General features: G+C 42.3%; 1 protein-coding gene and 1 pseudogene across 2 annotated transcripts in view; both read right to left on the reverse strand.

Annotated features, from left to right (window-relative positions):
• Positions 1–15,736, reverse strand: part of VPS4B (vacuolar protein sorting 4 homolog B) — a 33,831-nt gene extending 18,095 nt beyond the window's left edge. For both annotated transcript variants that reach the window (XM_009434102.5, XM_523954.9), the window contains exons 1-4: positions 14,903–15,736; positions 4,122–4,233; positions 2,943–3,099; positions 73–140 (exon numbers count right to left, since the gene is read on the reverse strand). In XM_009434102.5, the coding sequence (XP_009432377.1) occupies positions 73–140; positions 2,943–3,099; positions 4,122–4,233; positions 14,903–14,929 (364 nt within the window). In that variant the 5' untranslated portion in view covers positions 14,930–15,736. The remainder of the gene's footprint in view (positions 1–72; positions 141–2,942; positions 3,100–4,121; positions 4,234–14,902) is intronic.
• Positions 7,841–9,210, reverse strand: LOC134808623 (26S proteasome regulatory subunit 8-like; annotated as a pseudogene).
• Positions 15,737–16,087: the final 351 nt, after the last annotated feature.

The raw sequence follows: 16,087 nt of genomic DNA on the forward strand, positions 1-16,087 counted from the left end.
CAATTCAAACAGACAATTCACTTTGAGTCTTTTTAATAGGATAGTAAATTTAAAAATGAAATCTAAAGCAACCTTGAAGTTGATTCTGTAGTTTCTTTTTTTCAGGATCATCAGATTCTCCTTCCCCATCACTGTCATTCCTAATAAAAAGAATTTAATATATTCAAATGATCACTCATTGCTATCAAATAAGGCAAAAATGAAGGAATAATTAACCTGAAATATTTGTAATTTCAGTGGCAAAATCAGACATTTACATTAAAAGTTATGCTTACTTATTTTAAAGAATGTAGTAAATAAAATAAGAAGCAGGCACGTTATCATCAATAGAGAATCATGTAAAAGAAAGGGACAAAAAGACCAGAATGAAGTCAGGAACTAGCTCCAAATTCCCATGACATATTTAGGTATGTATTAATTCATAAATGCATGCCCCACACATCACTCCATGAAGGATTCAAGATGAATCACAGGAGAGTTGCAAACAACAACAGTAAAAACATCAGGACTGGGCAAGATATAAATTAGAACAAGAGGTCATATTAGGAGGAAAAAAATCTGGAACACTATCTAAGGTACAAAGGTCTACAACCCTTAGTCTGGGGATTCCAAAGGACAGAGGAAGCTTCTTGATGACCATGAACTACACCCAAAGAACAAGTAGGTCGATCAAGGCATTTCATTCATATCTAGGGATTTATCTTGAGGAAATAATTTTAGACAAGTTCAAGCATTTGACCATAAGGATAATCACATCCACACTGTTTGCAAAAGGGGAAAAAGTAACTCATATTATAGGGACTAGCATATGACAGGATACATTGCAACATTTAAACGTGATGTAGAAATAGTTTATTGGAAAGATATTCCTGATACAATGTTAAGTATAAAAGTGATAAAGCCAAAAATAAGGCATTATATCATTTTTAAAACAATAACATAAAAAGGGAGATAAAAGCATGACATGTTTTATGCCAAAATGGAATTGCCTTGGTTATCATAGGATGGTGGGGCTGTGGGTGAGGTAGACACTGCAAAAGATTCACATGACACTCACTCCAACCTCTTTCTATCATGCTGTCCAGTACTATAAAGGCTGTCCTTATTAAAAACAAACAAACAAAAAAAACCCTGCCGTTTCTCATCTCCCTTGTAGCTAGGGTTCCACATGAGACCTAAATTCTTCCAAGAAGGTGGGGGCTGCTCACAAGGAGACAGAATCTTCAGGCGAAGGCACTGGTTTTGCTGAGGGAGCTGCGCAGAGGATTTACTACCTGCTCCCAAGCACCATCAGTGCTTAGCAGAGGAGTTGGCAACAGTGGGATCCCTACTTGAACAACCCTGGTACTGTTGGCCATTTCTCCTGATTCCCTGGCCCCACTATTCTGTAAGGTAATACCCTATAATATATCCCTTTTTGCTTAAATTAGCCAAAGTGGGTCCTACTGTAAACGAAGATTGCTGTTCAGTACAAAAGAAAAACTGGCATCGCCTTGTCAGGTAATCATCTCAGAAGAGACCCTTACAGGGTTTTCAAGCAAGACAGAAGACAAGGGAAGAGAAGGGAAGAGAAGCTTCCGCTGTCAAGGGAGTCTCAGTGACAGCTGGAGGTCCCGGGCAGTCAAGGTCAACTAAATTCTTCCCAATATTTTCACTTCGTGTTTGGAGTCCCTGTTTTATACTAAATGTCCTCACTTTCATATAAGAAACCCTAAGCTGGAATTCAGTAATTCGTAAGATCAGACTATCATCTGATTTTTGTTATGTCAGTGCTATCGATGAAGAAGATAACATGTTCTTAGGGTGTCACAGAAACTCCCTGGTTCCCCGATCACATCTTGAACAGAGAATATAAAACCTTGAGCTTAAGCTTATCATTTCCTTCAAACTCTGCCACATAGTTTGAAGCAGCCAAGTCAACGCTGGTTCTTATATTCCTCATGTACTTCCAAATGGTCTGTGGTAGCAGCCACCAAGCCCCAAAGCACTGCCTAAAAGGCACTTCATTCCTTGTGACCACAGGGTATTGTTTAAATAACCTGCACCACTGCATACCATGAACAATGAGAACCACATCCTCTAAAGCTGAGCAGAATCTCGCTGCTTTCAAACCCAAGCAGGCCAGATAACTCCATCCCAGAGTCTCATTTTCTTAAGGGTGTGTTACCTGGAACTACTGGCATCAATTAATAGGACAGCCAGAGAGGATGTGGTTAGAATATGTTCCCAGTGCTGAGCACAAACTTGGCACGCATATGTCATGTACTGAATAAACAAATTCTGCATCTAGAAGTGATACATCCCCCATCTAGGAAGACATGCCAAAAATCAATTTCAATGTTTATAAGTTATGCTGTGTTGTTTTCTTTACAATGACAACATAAAGCAAATCTAACACAAATTCACATCAAAAAATTTTGCATAAGATATCCAAAAAAAATTTACATTGTTGGAGTTACTTTTCATTTTTTCCATGTGGTCAAAGGTTTAACTCTCTGGTCACTCCTATAACCTTAAGCTTCCATATTAGCTAATGGCCAGAGAGTAACTGAGTGCTGTTCCTACAAGCATTCTCTCCTCCTACTAGCAGGCAGCCAGGAAGGGTTGTTTGAGGAATATTATCCATTCAACTTGGCAAACTAGGGGTCAGCAAACTTTTTTTTGTAAAGGACCAAACAAGTAAATATTTTAGGTTTCGTGGGCCATACGGTCTCCACACAACCACACAACTTTGTTGTTACGGCATGAAAGCAGCCCTAGACAACAATATGTAAAAGAATGGGCACGGCTGTGTTCTGATAAAGCTTATTCCAAAAACAGGCAGCTGGGCAGCTTTGGCCCATGAGTCATAGTTTGCTGACACCTGTTTTAATCAAAAGAAATTTATTTCACAAATCGGAAGCAAAAAGCCACGATAAAATTGAAAAATTTTAAACACGTACCCCTTCTCATCTGCTGGACTCGGTTGTCCTTCTTTCACTGGCTTCTGTGCTTTTTTCTCTTTATTTTTCAGGTACTCCTTTAGTTTTTCTGCTCTATCAAGATATTCTGTACACTTTGCCCTGATACTTTGCTTGGCTTTATCACCCTGTGCTTCATCTATTAAAGGGAAATGAGAGAGATTTTTTTCCATTAGTATTCTATGTAGAAAGGTTTGAACTCTTAAATATGTATTTTTTCAGACAAGGAAATTCTATGTTGGGAGAAGGAGGGAAGATCATCTCTAACTCATCATAGCCAATGATTATCACCTCTTTTCTACCCCTTCCTCCAGCAGGGTTGGAGACCAACAGTGGGTCTGAATCAGAAACAATCTGAGCAAGACAGCAGGGTATTTTAAGTTAATGTTAACTAACAGGAAATTATTTAATATTCTGAAGCTTTCATATTCTTCCCTTACATTTTTGCAGATAGTTCAAAGTTGCTTGTCTTACACAAACCCAATTATAAAAAAGACAAATAGAAGGAAAGCAGTATTAATCATTTCTATGAATGTCTACAAAAGCTTTATTTCAGAAGAGTAAAGTGATGGAAATCCCATATATTCTGTGTAATACCAACATCGTAAATTTTACTACATAAAGGCCTCTGTCAGAGCTGTTTTCAAAGTGAACTTTGGCAACACGTGCAATAGATGGGATGAGCCCCACATAGCTTACAGGTTATGACTCATTCTTAGTCTCACTTTAACATAAAACCTCAAAACTAAATGGGAGAAGCTCAAAAGAACATCTTCAATCATCTAACTGCATTCCATTTAAGAGCTATGAGGGCAGGGGTTTTATCCATTTTTTTCCATTGTATCCCCAGTGCCTGCCACGTGGTAAACATGCAATACATATCTGTAAAGACACAAATAAAATGTCTCCTAACCTATTTTCCACTGACTAGACTACATTTTAAGATGGTTAGGTATACAAAGTAATAACTATGATGGCTGTCACATTTGCTAGCTACGTCTCAATACTTAATCACTAGAAAGAAAGTGGAGTATTATTTTTTTTTTTTTTTACAAATGGATCATCTAGAATTGTCTGGCATTATATTTCAATTTTTTAGAAATGAAATAGAATAAATTTTTCTTTTCGTGTTTTTAAATAAAATATAACCTATGGCCTCACATTTAACGACATGAAGAAAATACTGCACAGCATGCTGATAGAGCTGAAGGGCTTCTTCGTAGTTCCCAGCCTTGTCTTCTTGCGCTGCTTTGCTAGCCAGATCTATCGCTTTCTGTTTGAGGGAGGCAAAATAACAACATTTAAATCAAAGCATAAACATAAATTTGAAGTAAATAATCATACTGAAAGTTTTTTTTTTTTTTTTTAAAGCTTCTCAGCTTGCTGGGCTGTGAAAGAAAACAAAAATAAGTAAAAAATAAATAGTAACTAAAAAATCATTTTTTTCTAACTCACAACTGTATTTTATTATAAATTACAAGTTGAAAAGATGCAAATTACATGTTATAGGAATAAATGCTACTGAATGTTACTTTAGTACCAATCGCTAACATTTACATGTAATTTTCACTTAGCTAAAGTTAAATTTAGGGCTAATAAGAAATAATAGAATGTGAAAATTCAAACTAAACAAGCATTTAGAGAAATTCTCAAAAATTAAATGCTGCTTTAATCTAAAAGATATAACAATAGTGGAAATGTAAATGGGGTGAAACCTCTTCAGAAGCAATGGGGCAATGAAATATCAAGAATCTGAAAAATACTCATATATTTCAATCCAGTAATTAACTAAAAGGTTTACTGAGCACAGATATTATCAGAGAGGTCTTTTAAATAACAAAAACAAAACCTGGAAACTTAAATCATAAAGGATGCCACAAAACAGAACACCAAAGGATCACTAAAATAACATTAAGAAATATTTGTAATAATATGGAAAGTGTTAATAATGGGCATTTTTAAAAAGCAGGACACAACTTTTTATATGTAGCAGGAATTTATTTGAAACAACAGCAGAAAAAAGCAGCACAGGAAAAAGATGGGAAGGAAATTTAACAGAGTTTATCTTTGATAAAACTTCATATATTTTTCATTTTCTACTTTTTCACATCTTCTAAAAAATGTCCATAAGGAACATGGACTACTTTTGTGGCATTTTTTTAAAAAGTCCCAGAAATAAATCCATACTGATAAAGCCAAGAGATTTTTGAAAATGATGCAAAAAGCCAGTCAATGGCACCGAGTCAGGCTTTTTAAGAAGTGGTGCTAGAGGAACTAGACATCCATAAGCATACACCTAAAAGAATTCTGACTTAAACTTAATACTTCCTACAAAAATTAACTCAAAAATGGATCATAGAATTAAATGTAAAACTACAAAACTTTTATTCTTATTTATTTGTTGAGACGGGGCTCCATCTCACTATGTCGACCAAGCTAGCCTCAAACTCCTGGGCTCAAGTGATCATCTTGCATCAGCCTCCCCAAATAGCAGGACCACAAGTCCACACCACTGCACCCAACTAAAACTTTTAGAAAAAACATGGAAAACTTAGGATCTGGGGATGGGCAGAGTTCTTTGATTTGACATCAAAAGCATACTATATAAAAGAAAAAAAAAGGTAACTGGACCTTATGACAAAACTTTTGCTCTCTGGAAGATTTTGTGAAAAGGATGAAAGGACAATCTATAGACTGGGAGAAATATTTGCAAAACATATCTAACAAAGAACTAGTATCGAGAATACATAAAGAACTCTCAAAATGAAACACATATCTACATGTGAAAAAACTGCACAAACACAACCACACCCACACACACAAAAACACATGAGAACAAGTAAAACTGTGAAAATATGAGTAAGAGTGGTGGAACGTATCAATGTCAATATTCTGGTTGTGATATTGTCCCAGTTCTACAAGATGCTGCCACTGGAGACAACTGGATAAAGGGAATGCTAGATTCTCTGTATTTCTTACAACTGCGTGTGAATCTACAATTATCTCAAACTAAAATTCTCCTGAGCTCAGGAGTTTGCGACCAGCCTGGGCAACACAGTGAAACCCCGTCTCTACTAAAACACAAAAAATTGACCAGGCGTAGCGGCATGTGCCTGTAGTCCCAGCTACTTGGGAGACTGAGGCAGGAGAATTGCTTGAACCCGGGAGACGGTGGTTGCAGTGAGCCAAGATCATGCCACTGCACTCCAGCCTGGGCAACAGAGTGAGACTCCACCTCAAAAAAAAAAAAAAATTATGCACAGATACATACAAATAAAGGGAAAACATGATTTATTAAAACATTCCAACTGGGTTAATTTAGGTAGTAAAACTATTCAACAGAAATAGGTGCCAGTAAAAAAAAAAAAATGAAAATTGACAGTTGTTAGAGATATTAAAAAGTAAGTATATAACATAAGCAAAAAATCATTCAAACAATGCAAAAACCAATTATGTGTAAGAATATTACATTTTGGGGCAGTTGAGCATGGATTGGATATAGCTGGGCTGAGATCTGTAAATGGGAGGAACAGGTCTCCCGCTGGAAGACCATGCTTCCTCTATTGTAGCGGGGAAGAAAAATAAATGGTTACTTCAGAATTGATAAAATGTAATAGTTACGTTATCTCACAGGTCAAGTAGCCTAAATTCAGAGCTAAATTTTCAAAAGTTTTATCAGCTAGTATATGAACATAAAACATGGAGTCACACAGTCAAGTGGTGGTTAGGTCAGACTGGTCATATAAAAATGCACCACAGCCAAGATTGTGCCACTGCACTCCAGCCTGGGTGACAGAGTGAGGCCGAGCACAGTGGCTCATGCCTGTAATCCCAGCAGTATGGGAGGCTGAGGAGGGCGGATCACTTGAGGTCAGGAGTTCGAGACCAGCCTGGCCAATATAATGAAACCCCATCTCTAAAAATACAAAAAATATTAGCCAGGCGCCTGTAATCCCAGCTACTTGGGAGGCTGAGTCAGGAGAATCGCTTGAATCCAGGAGACAGAGGTTGCAGTGAGCCGAGATCACGCCACTGCACTCTAGCCTGGGTGACCGAGCAAGACTCTGTCTCAAAAAAGAAAAAAAAATGCATCTCAAAGCCTCAGTGGTTAAGCCACATAGCAGAAATAAATCCTTTTTCTTTTTTCTTTTGAGATGGAGTCTCACTCTTGTCGCCCAGACTGGAGTGCAATGGCGCCATCTTGGCTCACTGCAATCTCTGCCTCCCAGGTTCATGTGATTCTCCTGCCTCAGCCTCCCCAGGGGCTGGGATTACAGGTGCCCACCACCATGCCTGGCTAATTTTTGTATTTTTAGTAGAGATGGGGTTTCACCATGTTGGCCAGGCTGGTCTCAAACTCCTGACCTCAGGTGAACACCTGCCTCAGCCTCCCAAAGTGCTGGGATAACAGGTGTGAGCCACCGTGCCTGGCCTAGAAATAAGTTCTTTCTTATCCTAACTATAATTTTCTTCTCAGGTGATTTTGAAATGCTGTGCCACTCACCTCTTCAGCCACTTGTTCCTCTCATTCAGTCAGGCTTCACTGAGGCACCACATTGATTTTTATTAAGTTAAATCTCTTATACTGCAGTGGATATTATCTAAGCATCTAGCTCCAAACATAGTGCTAATTAAACCAGCCTTTCCCTGATGATGAGAATGTCTGTATATGGCTTCTGAGCACTTGAAATGTGGCTAGTGTGACTGAGGAGTGAGTTTATGTAATTAAAATTAAAATAGCCACATGCAGCCACTGTACTGGGTGGCACACGTTAAACCTTTAATCGAAGACGATGAATTAAGAGGATATGCATCTGTTTTTTTTCTGCTGATGAATGCCCCCATTTCAACCTTATTTCTGTTAACATTTTTCATCTGAAATAAAATTAACCACGTCTGTTAGCATTTTTCATTTGAAATAAAATTAACCATGTCTTCTATGGTTAATTCTGGAGAGCTAATTATTTTATTTTTTCATTCCAGAAAGCTTTACCGGAGGGATCCATACAAAGGACATCCCCGCACTTCCATAGTTTCTTGATGGACATGTTTTACTCTCTATCTTTCTGCATGACGCTGGCTACTGCTATCTCAAAGTCCTCCTGGGTGACATGCACTCGCTGTTCCCTCAGGGCATATACGCTGCCTTCTCTGTATATGACTTTCACTTCAGCCCCTGATGCTCCTGGCATAAGCTCGGCAATTTTTCTCTGGTTGATCCCCTGGGTCAGGTTCCTTTTCAGAGAATGGATCTTCAAAATGTCCAGCTGGAATTCAATTTTTCTGTTGATGTGTCCTGAGCGAAGCAGCGGTCCATGATAACCTTGATCTTCTTGGGGGCCTCAAAGCTGTCCAGTTGGTTGAGCAGTTCCAGCACGATGTGCAGCACTTCACTGTCCCCTCCAGAACCCCCCTCCAGCTGTGAGGAGCTGATGGAGCTGATGACAGATGGCGGGTCCTCATGCCGCGTCAAACAGCTCCCTCACCATTCTTGGCCCTTCCCCGATGAATTTCTATACAAATTCAGAGCCAGGGATATGAACAAAGGTAGTCTGTATGGTGAGCCACGGCCTAGGCAAACAGTGTCTTCCCAGTGCCTAGAGGTCCGTACAGCAGTACCACCCTGGGTTGTGTGATACCCAGTGCTTCAAAGAGCTTGGGATGCTTAACAGGCGGCTCGATCACTTCTGTGATGTCCTTAATCTGCTTGTCCAGTCCACCAATCATCTCTTAAATCAAGGTTGGCACCTTCTCCACCATCACTGGTGACACCAGTGGGTCTACTTTGCTGGGTATGATATTGTGCAGTGTGTCGCTATCATTTCTTAGCACCCCCTGGCAATTGGGTCTCATGTCATTGATGTCGCTGTTTCTGTCCACATCTAAGACAAACTTGCCCTTGTGATACACCTTGACTAACACTTTCTCCTTATCCATGGCCCGGACTATTTCCCTTATACAGGAGCCCTGTTCCTGCAGCAGCTGTAGCTCCTCCTGCAATAGGTGAACTTTTGCATTGAGTTCATTCATTTATGCCTGCAGCCTCTGGAGGTCCTGGCTCTTATCATTCACTACTGACTGGAGTTCTTCAGTCTCAGACAGATAATACTGGCTGAGTCTGTTGCCTGTCTTCCCCTCTTCCAGCTCCATCTGCTCTGGTCCATCAAACATTATCTTCCCTCTTCAGCCAGAGCTAATTTTCTTTCTGAATATAATCCTCACCATCACCCTTGCTAACACCCTAGTTCAATCTGCTATCATATATGTCAAAACTACTACCCAGCCTCGTGAGTGGTCAGTCTGTTCCCACCCTTGCTACCTGAAAACATAAAAGGTAACCTTTGATGGTCTCCCATTAAAAACAATAAAATCCTGATGCTAGAGCTGATCTACAAGGTCTGAAATAACCTGGGCCCTAGCTACGTATGGTTTTCCCCTGAACCCTAGAATCCTCCTGCACTCAGGCAGCCCGAGCAGTTGGACCCTTCCACCTAGAATGCCCTTCCCTCCTTTCCCCAGATAGATGCATGATGTCTCCTTTTCAGTCCTAGTTCAGATGGCAAGTCCTTAGAGAGGCCTCCCTAATTTGCTATAGCAAAGGCTGCACCTTATCCCTTCTCTTTGCTATCTGCCCCCACTGCACTCTCTCATCCCATCACTGTCATTGTATTTACCTGTACGCTCACCCACTGGCTGTCTCCTTTAGGGAGGTAGGTTCCATGAGGACAGGACTTCACCTTGAGCTACCCATGCCTAGAATGGTGCTGGCACACAATGGGTACTCAAAATTGTTTAACGAATGAAAAAAAAAATTCCCTACTCCTTTTCAGTATCTTCTTCCTTTTGGTTACTTCACTTCTGTCATTCTTAACAATTTCTCTCCACTAGATATTTCCATCAACATACAAACAGCCCTCCTTTAAAAAGTCTTATTTGACAGCAAAACACTGTTCGGTGTCAGTTCTGTTTCTCTGCTACCTTTTAGAGCCAAAAATCTCACCAGAGTGGCCTCTATTCTCTTTCCTGTATCACATAATAAAACGGCTCATATCAAGGCTCTCTAGCATGCTAGATCCAAACACCAGCTCTGCCTTCTTGATCTTCTGACATTTTACAAAGTTGATTATTTCCTCCTTCTTGGACACTGGCCTCTGCTGAGCCCCCAACCACCACTTTGCTGGTTTTCCTCCCACCGCTCTGGCTCCTCCTTCTCAGCCTCCTTCATTGATTCTTCCTCTCTTATGTGACAATGAAGTATATTCATCAGGTGTGGGCTGGGACTCACTTCTCTCTGTTTCCTCCCACCCTACATCAGTGACTTAAGGCTGATGATCTTTGTGTGTGCGTGTGTGTGTCTGAGCATGCATATGGCTTTTTTGTTTTTTGTTTTTTTAAATTTATTGGCTTTTCTCTTCTACTAGAATGTAAGCTCCAGGAGAACAGCAGTTCTATCTGTTGTCTTCACTTCTTTATATTCCCAGAGTCTAGCACAGTGGCTGACACAAGACTGAATGACTGTATCACCCCAGGATCAGTCAGGATCCAGTTATCCATATGGAAGTATAAAGGTTGGGAACATGTGGAATTGTCCTTTTCCACTTAGGAGTCCCAGACACATCCACCTTAGAAAACCCTGAGAAATGGGGTAAATTCTACAATTACCTACCTCAGGAGAAAAGGTGTCCCAGGCCCTGTCTGTCAAGACCGATTCTTTCTCCTCTGCTGTGGAGCTGATCCCCACCTTCCTCCGCTGACATTTATTCCATCAATGACATGCCTATCAACTGTTCTCTCCAACCTTTCCTTTTTTCCCTCAGCAGAAAAATGTGTTGTCCTATCTCAGACTCACATCTGCAGAACACAAACTACACACCATCACTCCTCATCTCCTCGGTTCTCCTCTCCCTACATCTGACTCATCTCTTTGCCTCCACAGCAAAATCCCAAAGAATACCCACGTTCATCCCAGTTTCCTGATCTCCTATTTCTCCAACAGCAATGCTTTCTGCCTCCTGATAGTCACATCTTATGCTTATCTCACTCCCTCTCCACAGCATTTAACACACACAACAAATACCCTGACAGTGCCTCCTTGCCTGGCTGTCATGACACCATTTTCTTCTAGTTTTAGTCTTTTCTTTTTAGACAGGGTCTTACTGTGTCACCCAGGCTGGAGTACATGGGTGTGATCACGCCTCACTGTAACCTCCACCTCCTGGGCTCAAGCCATTCTCCCACCTCGGCCTCTGGAGTATCTGGGACTACAGGCATGCACCACCACACCCAGCTAATTTTTGTAGAGAGGGGGTTTCACCATGTTGCCCAGACTGGTCTTGAAGTCCTGAGCTGAAGCGATCTGCTGCCTCGGCCTCCCAAAACACTGGGATTATAGGCATGAGCCACTGCGCCTGGCCTGGTTTTACTTTTGATTAATAATTCTTTTCCAGGCTCCCATTTCTCTCTCCTTAAATGTCGCTAATCCATAGAATTTCTAACTTGGTCTTTATTTTGCCTTATTCTGTAAACTCTCCAGGATGTGACTCTGTATGCCTACAACCTCTGCTACCACCTGTACGCTAATAACTCCCAAATCCTTATTTCCAGCCTAGTCCACTCTCCCTACTTCTACACATATGTATGCAAATATTCACCGGACATTTCCATTTGATTGTCTCCACAAGCATCTCAAACTCAACAAGTTTAGAACCAAATTATTTTGCTCCCTTGCCCTGGCCCCAAATAGCTCTCCTTTTGTATTCCCAGAACCAATCCCTATCTGAGTTGGGTACTCAGATACCCAACCCAGAAATCTAGGAGAAAACCCAGACTCTTCCTCCTCCCTCACTTTTAAAATGCAGATACAGCAGGGAGCAGTGGCTCATCACGCCTGTAATTCTACCACTTTGGGAGGCCGACGGGGGTGGATCACCTGAGTTCAGGAGTTTGAGACTGGCCTGGCCAACACAGCGAATCCCCGTCTCTACAAAAATTAGCTGGGTGTGTTGGTGCATGCCTGTAATCCCAGCTGCTACATGGGGGGCTGACGCAGGGGAATTGCTTGAACCTGGGAGATGGAGGTTACCATAAGCCGAGATCATGCCACTGCACTCCTGCCTGGGCAATGGAGTGAGACTCTGTCTCAAAAAAAAAAATAAATGCAGATACAAGCTTGACTCTTCTCCATCTTCAATTTTTCTCCTTTGATCAATCCTCTCCACTTTATTTGAATGGATACTCTACTAATTTGGCCCCTTACCGCCTCCCATCCCACAGACCTTGCCTCCTTGCCCAGTACATTTTATTACAATATACTGTAATAAAAGTGATGTGAATGTGGTTTATCTCTCTCAACATCTTATTGCACTGTTCTCAACCTTCTTGTGATTATGTGAAATAATAAAATGCCTACGTGATGATATGAAGTGAATGACACAGGCATTGTGACATAGTGTTTCAAAATTCTGAACTATTTATTCTAGAATATTTCATTTAAAATTTTTGGACCCAGGTTAACTTTGGGTTATTGAAACTGTGGAAAGTAAAACCACAGGGAAGTGGAGACTACTGTGCAGCTTTATTACATTATATAATTTTGATTTTTAGTTATCTGCATTCCCTCATTAGATTATAAGCATCTGGCCACAGAGATTTTTGCCTTGTTTAGCAGGAAGTTAATCATTACATGAATATTAATCCAAATTTCCTAGGTTAGAAGGTTGAAAAGGTTGAATGAGAAAGCACACATGTGAACCTACCACTAACAAAATTACAATTCAAGATCCTTCCTGCTTGACAGTAACAATTATGCCTTTAATGTTGGTCAGTCTCTGGCTGATTCACTGAAGAACAGCCAACAGTCCAATTCAAGTATGATGCATTCTGGGGCCGGGCACGGTGGCTCACACCTGTAACCCAGCACTTTGGGAGGCTAAGGCGGGTGGATCACTTGAGGTCAGGAGTTCAAGACCAGCCTGGCCAACATGGTGAAACCCTGTCTCTACTAAAAATAGAAAAAATTAGCCAGGCATGGTGGCAGGCGCCTGTAATCCCAGCTACTCGGGAGGCTGAGGCACAAGAATCACTTGAACCTGGGAGGTGGAGGTTGCAGTGAGCCAAGATCACGCCACTGCACTCCAGTCTGGGCAACAGAGCAAGACTGTCTCAAAACAACAACAACAAAAACCTGCAAATGATGAAGATTATGTTGTAGAGTATCGAAATCACATGCAAAGTCTCTGACAAATGAAAAGCTGGTGGAATAAAAATTGTTAAAAAGCCAACGATGACAAGATGGGCACTTCAGAAGAGTCACCTTTAATACTCAAGGGAAAAATACTTTTACCAAATGACCAACGATTTTTCCAAATACGTTTACCAAAAAGAACCTTTCCAAATAGGACTACAAAAAGCTACAAAAAACTCAAGTGAAGATTGCTGAATCTCAGTTTAATACAACCTTGGTGAAAAAGATAGTCATCCGGGCACGGTGACTCACGCCTGTAATCCCAGCACTTTGGGAGGCTGAGGTAGACGGATCACCTGAGGTCAAGAGGCCAGCCTGGGCCAACATGGTGAAACCTCATCTCTACTAAAAATACAAAAATTAGCTGGGCGTGGTGGTGGGCGCCTGTAGTCCCAGGTACTCAGGAGGCTGAGGCAAGAGAATCGCTTGAACCTGGGAGGTGGAGGTTGTAGTGAGCCAAAATCACGCCACTGCACTCAAGCCTGGGCGACCGTGCAAGACTCCGTCTCAAAAAAAAACAAGAAAGAAAAGAAAAGGAAAAAAACACAGACAAATCAACACTTGACTTATTCCACAAAATGAGTCATTGTTGCAATTATACAATTATAATATTTTGTGAAAGATAACAAGTATTTTCATAATCTTCTAGGTCGATTTTCAAGATGAAAGTCCCAAGCAAGCCTCCTTTCCCACTCTTTTTGTGTATGTGTGTGTGAAATTTTAATCTCTGTTTAAGTGGGTCTACTTTGAGTGGTCTTTCTTCAGAATCAATTATCATGGGCTAAGGAGTTCTTCCATTACCTTTGATGCCTCTGTCAGGCACTCCAATAACTGCTTGATTAACAAACTACCGGAAGTCCAAGACGGGGACTCAATACAAGTATTTTAGGCTACTCTTTTGTGTCTTATTGACTTACTGGACTGAGAGTCCTCTACATTAAGCCACATTACATTCTAAACTCCACTGAAGCCCTAGATCCATTCTGGGGATGGGAGACACCATTACATTAAGAAATTTCTTTTCTGAACGAATTCCATTCCACAGAGGACTAACGATTAAGCCTAAAATCTTAAGATTCCATGATTTGTGTACAAAACACTGTGCTCATTGCGGTACAGGAGGGGAAGTGGAGCCACACAGAGGTTTAAGAATACTCCTCGATCTTACACACTACAATCTGGGAGCCACAGGAGTGTGCACATAAATTCAATGACTTCACGGAGATTGTATGTAGGCTGGCTGTAATCTCAGATTCTTGGTCTGTTCCCATATCTCTACTCACCTGACAGCTCAGAATGAAGGGGTCTGCTGTCAGCTTGAGAAACTAAGACCGAACTATGACCACCCTATTTTCAACTGGTCCAGAATAGGGCTTTGCAAAAATTACGTTCTTTCTTTCTCCCTTAACCCTGATTGGAGAAACCTGCCCAGATCTTGGCTGGTTTGGAAGCGGGAAGTCTCAACAAAAGTGAAGAGTCTCACAAAGCCAGTAGCTCGGGAGACCCCAAGAGCGGGCCAGAAACGACCTTTCCGTTGGAAAACGGGCCCCTCTCCCACCTGCTGCAGGTCCCCGGACCCGCCCTCCTGCGCCTCGACCACAGGCGCGGCCGCTTCCTCCCTTCTCCCCGCCCCCCACCCGCTTCTCGCGCCTCCTCTCGATCCCAGTTCCCTAGGGGGACGGGAGATGAGCAATGATACCTGGAGGTTGGGCGAAGTGGATGACATGGCGGAGTTCCCAGGCGGTTCCCAAGGGAACGAGGGGCGAGGAGAGCCAACAGCAGCAACGTCGAAGCGCGCACGGGGTAACAGCCCTCAAACTGGGGAGGCCGGTGGTGCTCGGACCGCGAAGGGCAGCCTCCCTTCCGGAACTTGTTTTAGACAACACTCCACCAGAGCTCCGACCCTCCCCACCAAACTTCCGCAATCCCGAGCCCCTCTAGGTTCTGGTCCCGCCTCTGCTCCGGGCACTTCCGATTTCGTCATCAGCACGCGCACCCAGTCACCAGACTCCCTTCTCTAGCCACAGCGCAGGCCCTCCCTGGGCCGGCAGAAGTAGCCTGGAAGCCAATCGAGCCCTGGCGGAAGTCGGGCTCGGCGCAGGCGCACTGAGACTCTGGCATAGGCGCGGGGCGGCAGCCTGGCCGACCTAGGAGAGCGCAAGCGCGGAAGCACAGAGCCGGGTTTTGTTGTTTGTTTGTTTGTTCCCCACCCCCGGGGATGTCTTTTACTTTGAGATGAATTATTGGCCCTGGCTCCCTTCCCTCCTCATCCACATGCTTTGTTGCCTCGTAGCTTTTGAGTGAAAAAGTCATCCATTTCCAGGACCCGCCGACTGGGGGCTTTGGGCCTGTGATTGCGCCTTCTTCACTCCGTGTCCTCCGTGGAATGGGGGCGATCACCGTCCTCGTCTCGGTGGTGAATAATTCAGGAGGGAGTGCGCGGTGAGGCGGCCGCACAGCCGTGCGCTACCAGTCAGGCCGCGGGCGGGTCGGCGCTCGTTGCTGCTTGTTCTTCCCACGCCACTCGGCATCTTCCAAATGACTGTTGTGTTGGGAAGATGAATGTAAATAAGGCGTGGACGGCCGCTGTCCTCGAGTATATGGTCTGAGAGGGAAGCACTTGTCCTGTGAAATGGGCATATCAGATATTATTTATGCCAGTTATGTTTACAAGCAAATGGCTTGAGGAGGTTGAATGCGTCAGGGATTAGAGGCAGAACCAAGGTAAAACCCTTTCTCAGCCTTCCTATGGTTTGCAGCCCTTTTCTTCTTTTCATAGTTAACATTCTCAAAGGAAAGCAACATAGATGTTTAATCACTCCATCATTTTTTTCTCACTCATTTCTTAATTTTTTTCTCATCTGGCATCTCCGAAAGAATTAAA

The sequence above is a fragment of the Pan troglodytes genome, chromosome 17, assembly GCF_028858775.2.
Source record: "Pan troglodytes isolate AG18354 chromosome 17, NHGRI_mPanTro3-v2.0_pri, whole genome shotgun sequence".
In the NCBI taxonomy this organism is placed as follows: Eukaryota; Metazoa; Chordata; class Mammalia; order Primates; family Hominidae; genus Pan; species Pan troglodytes.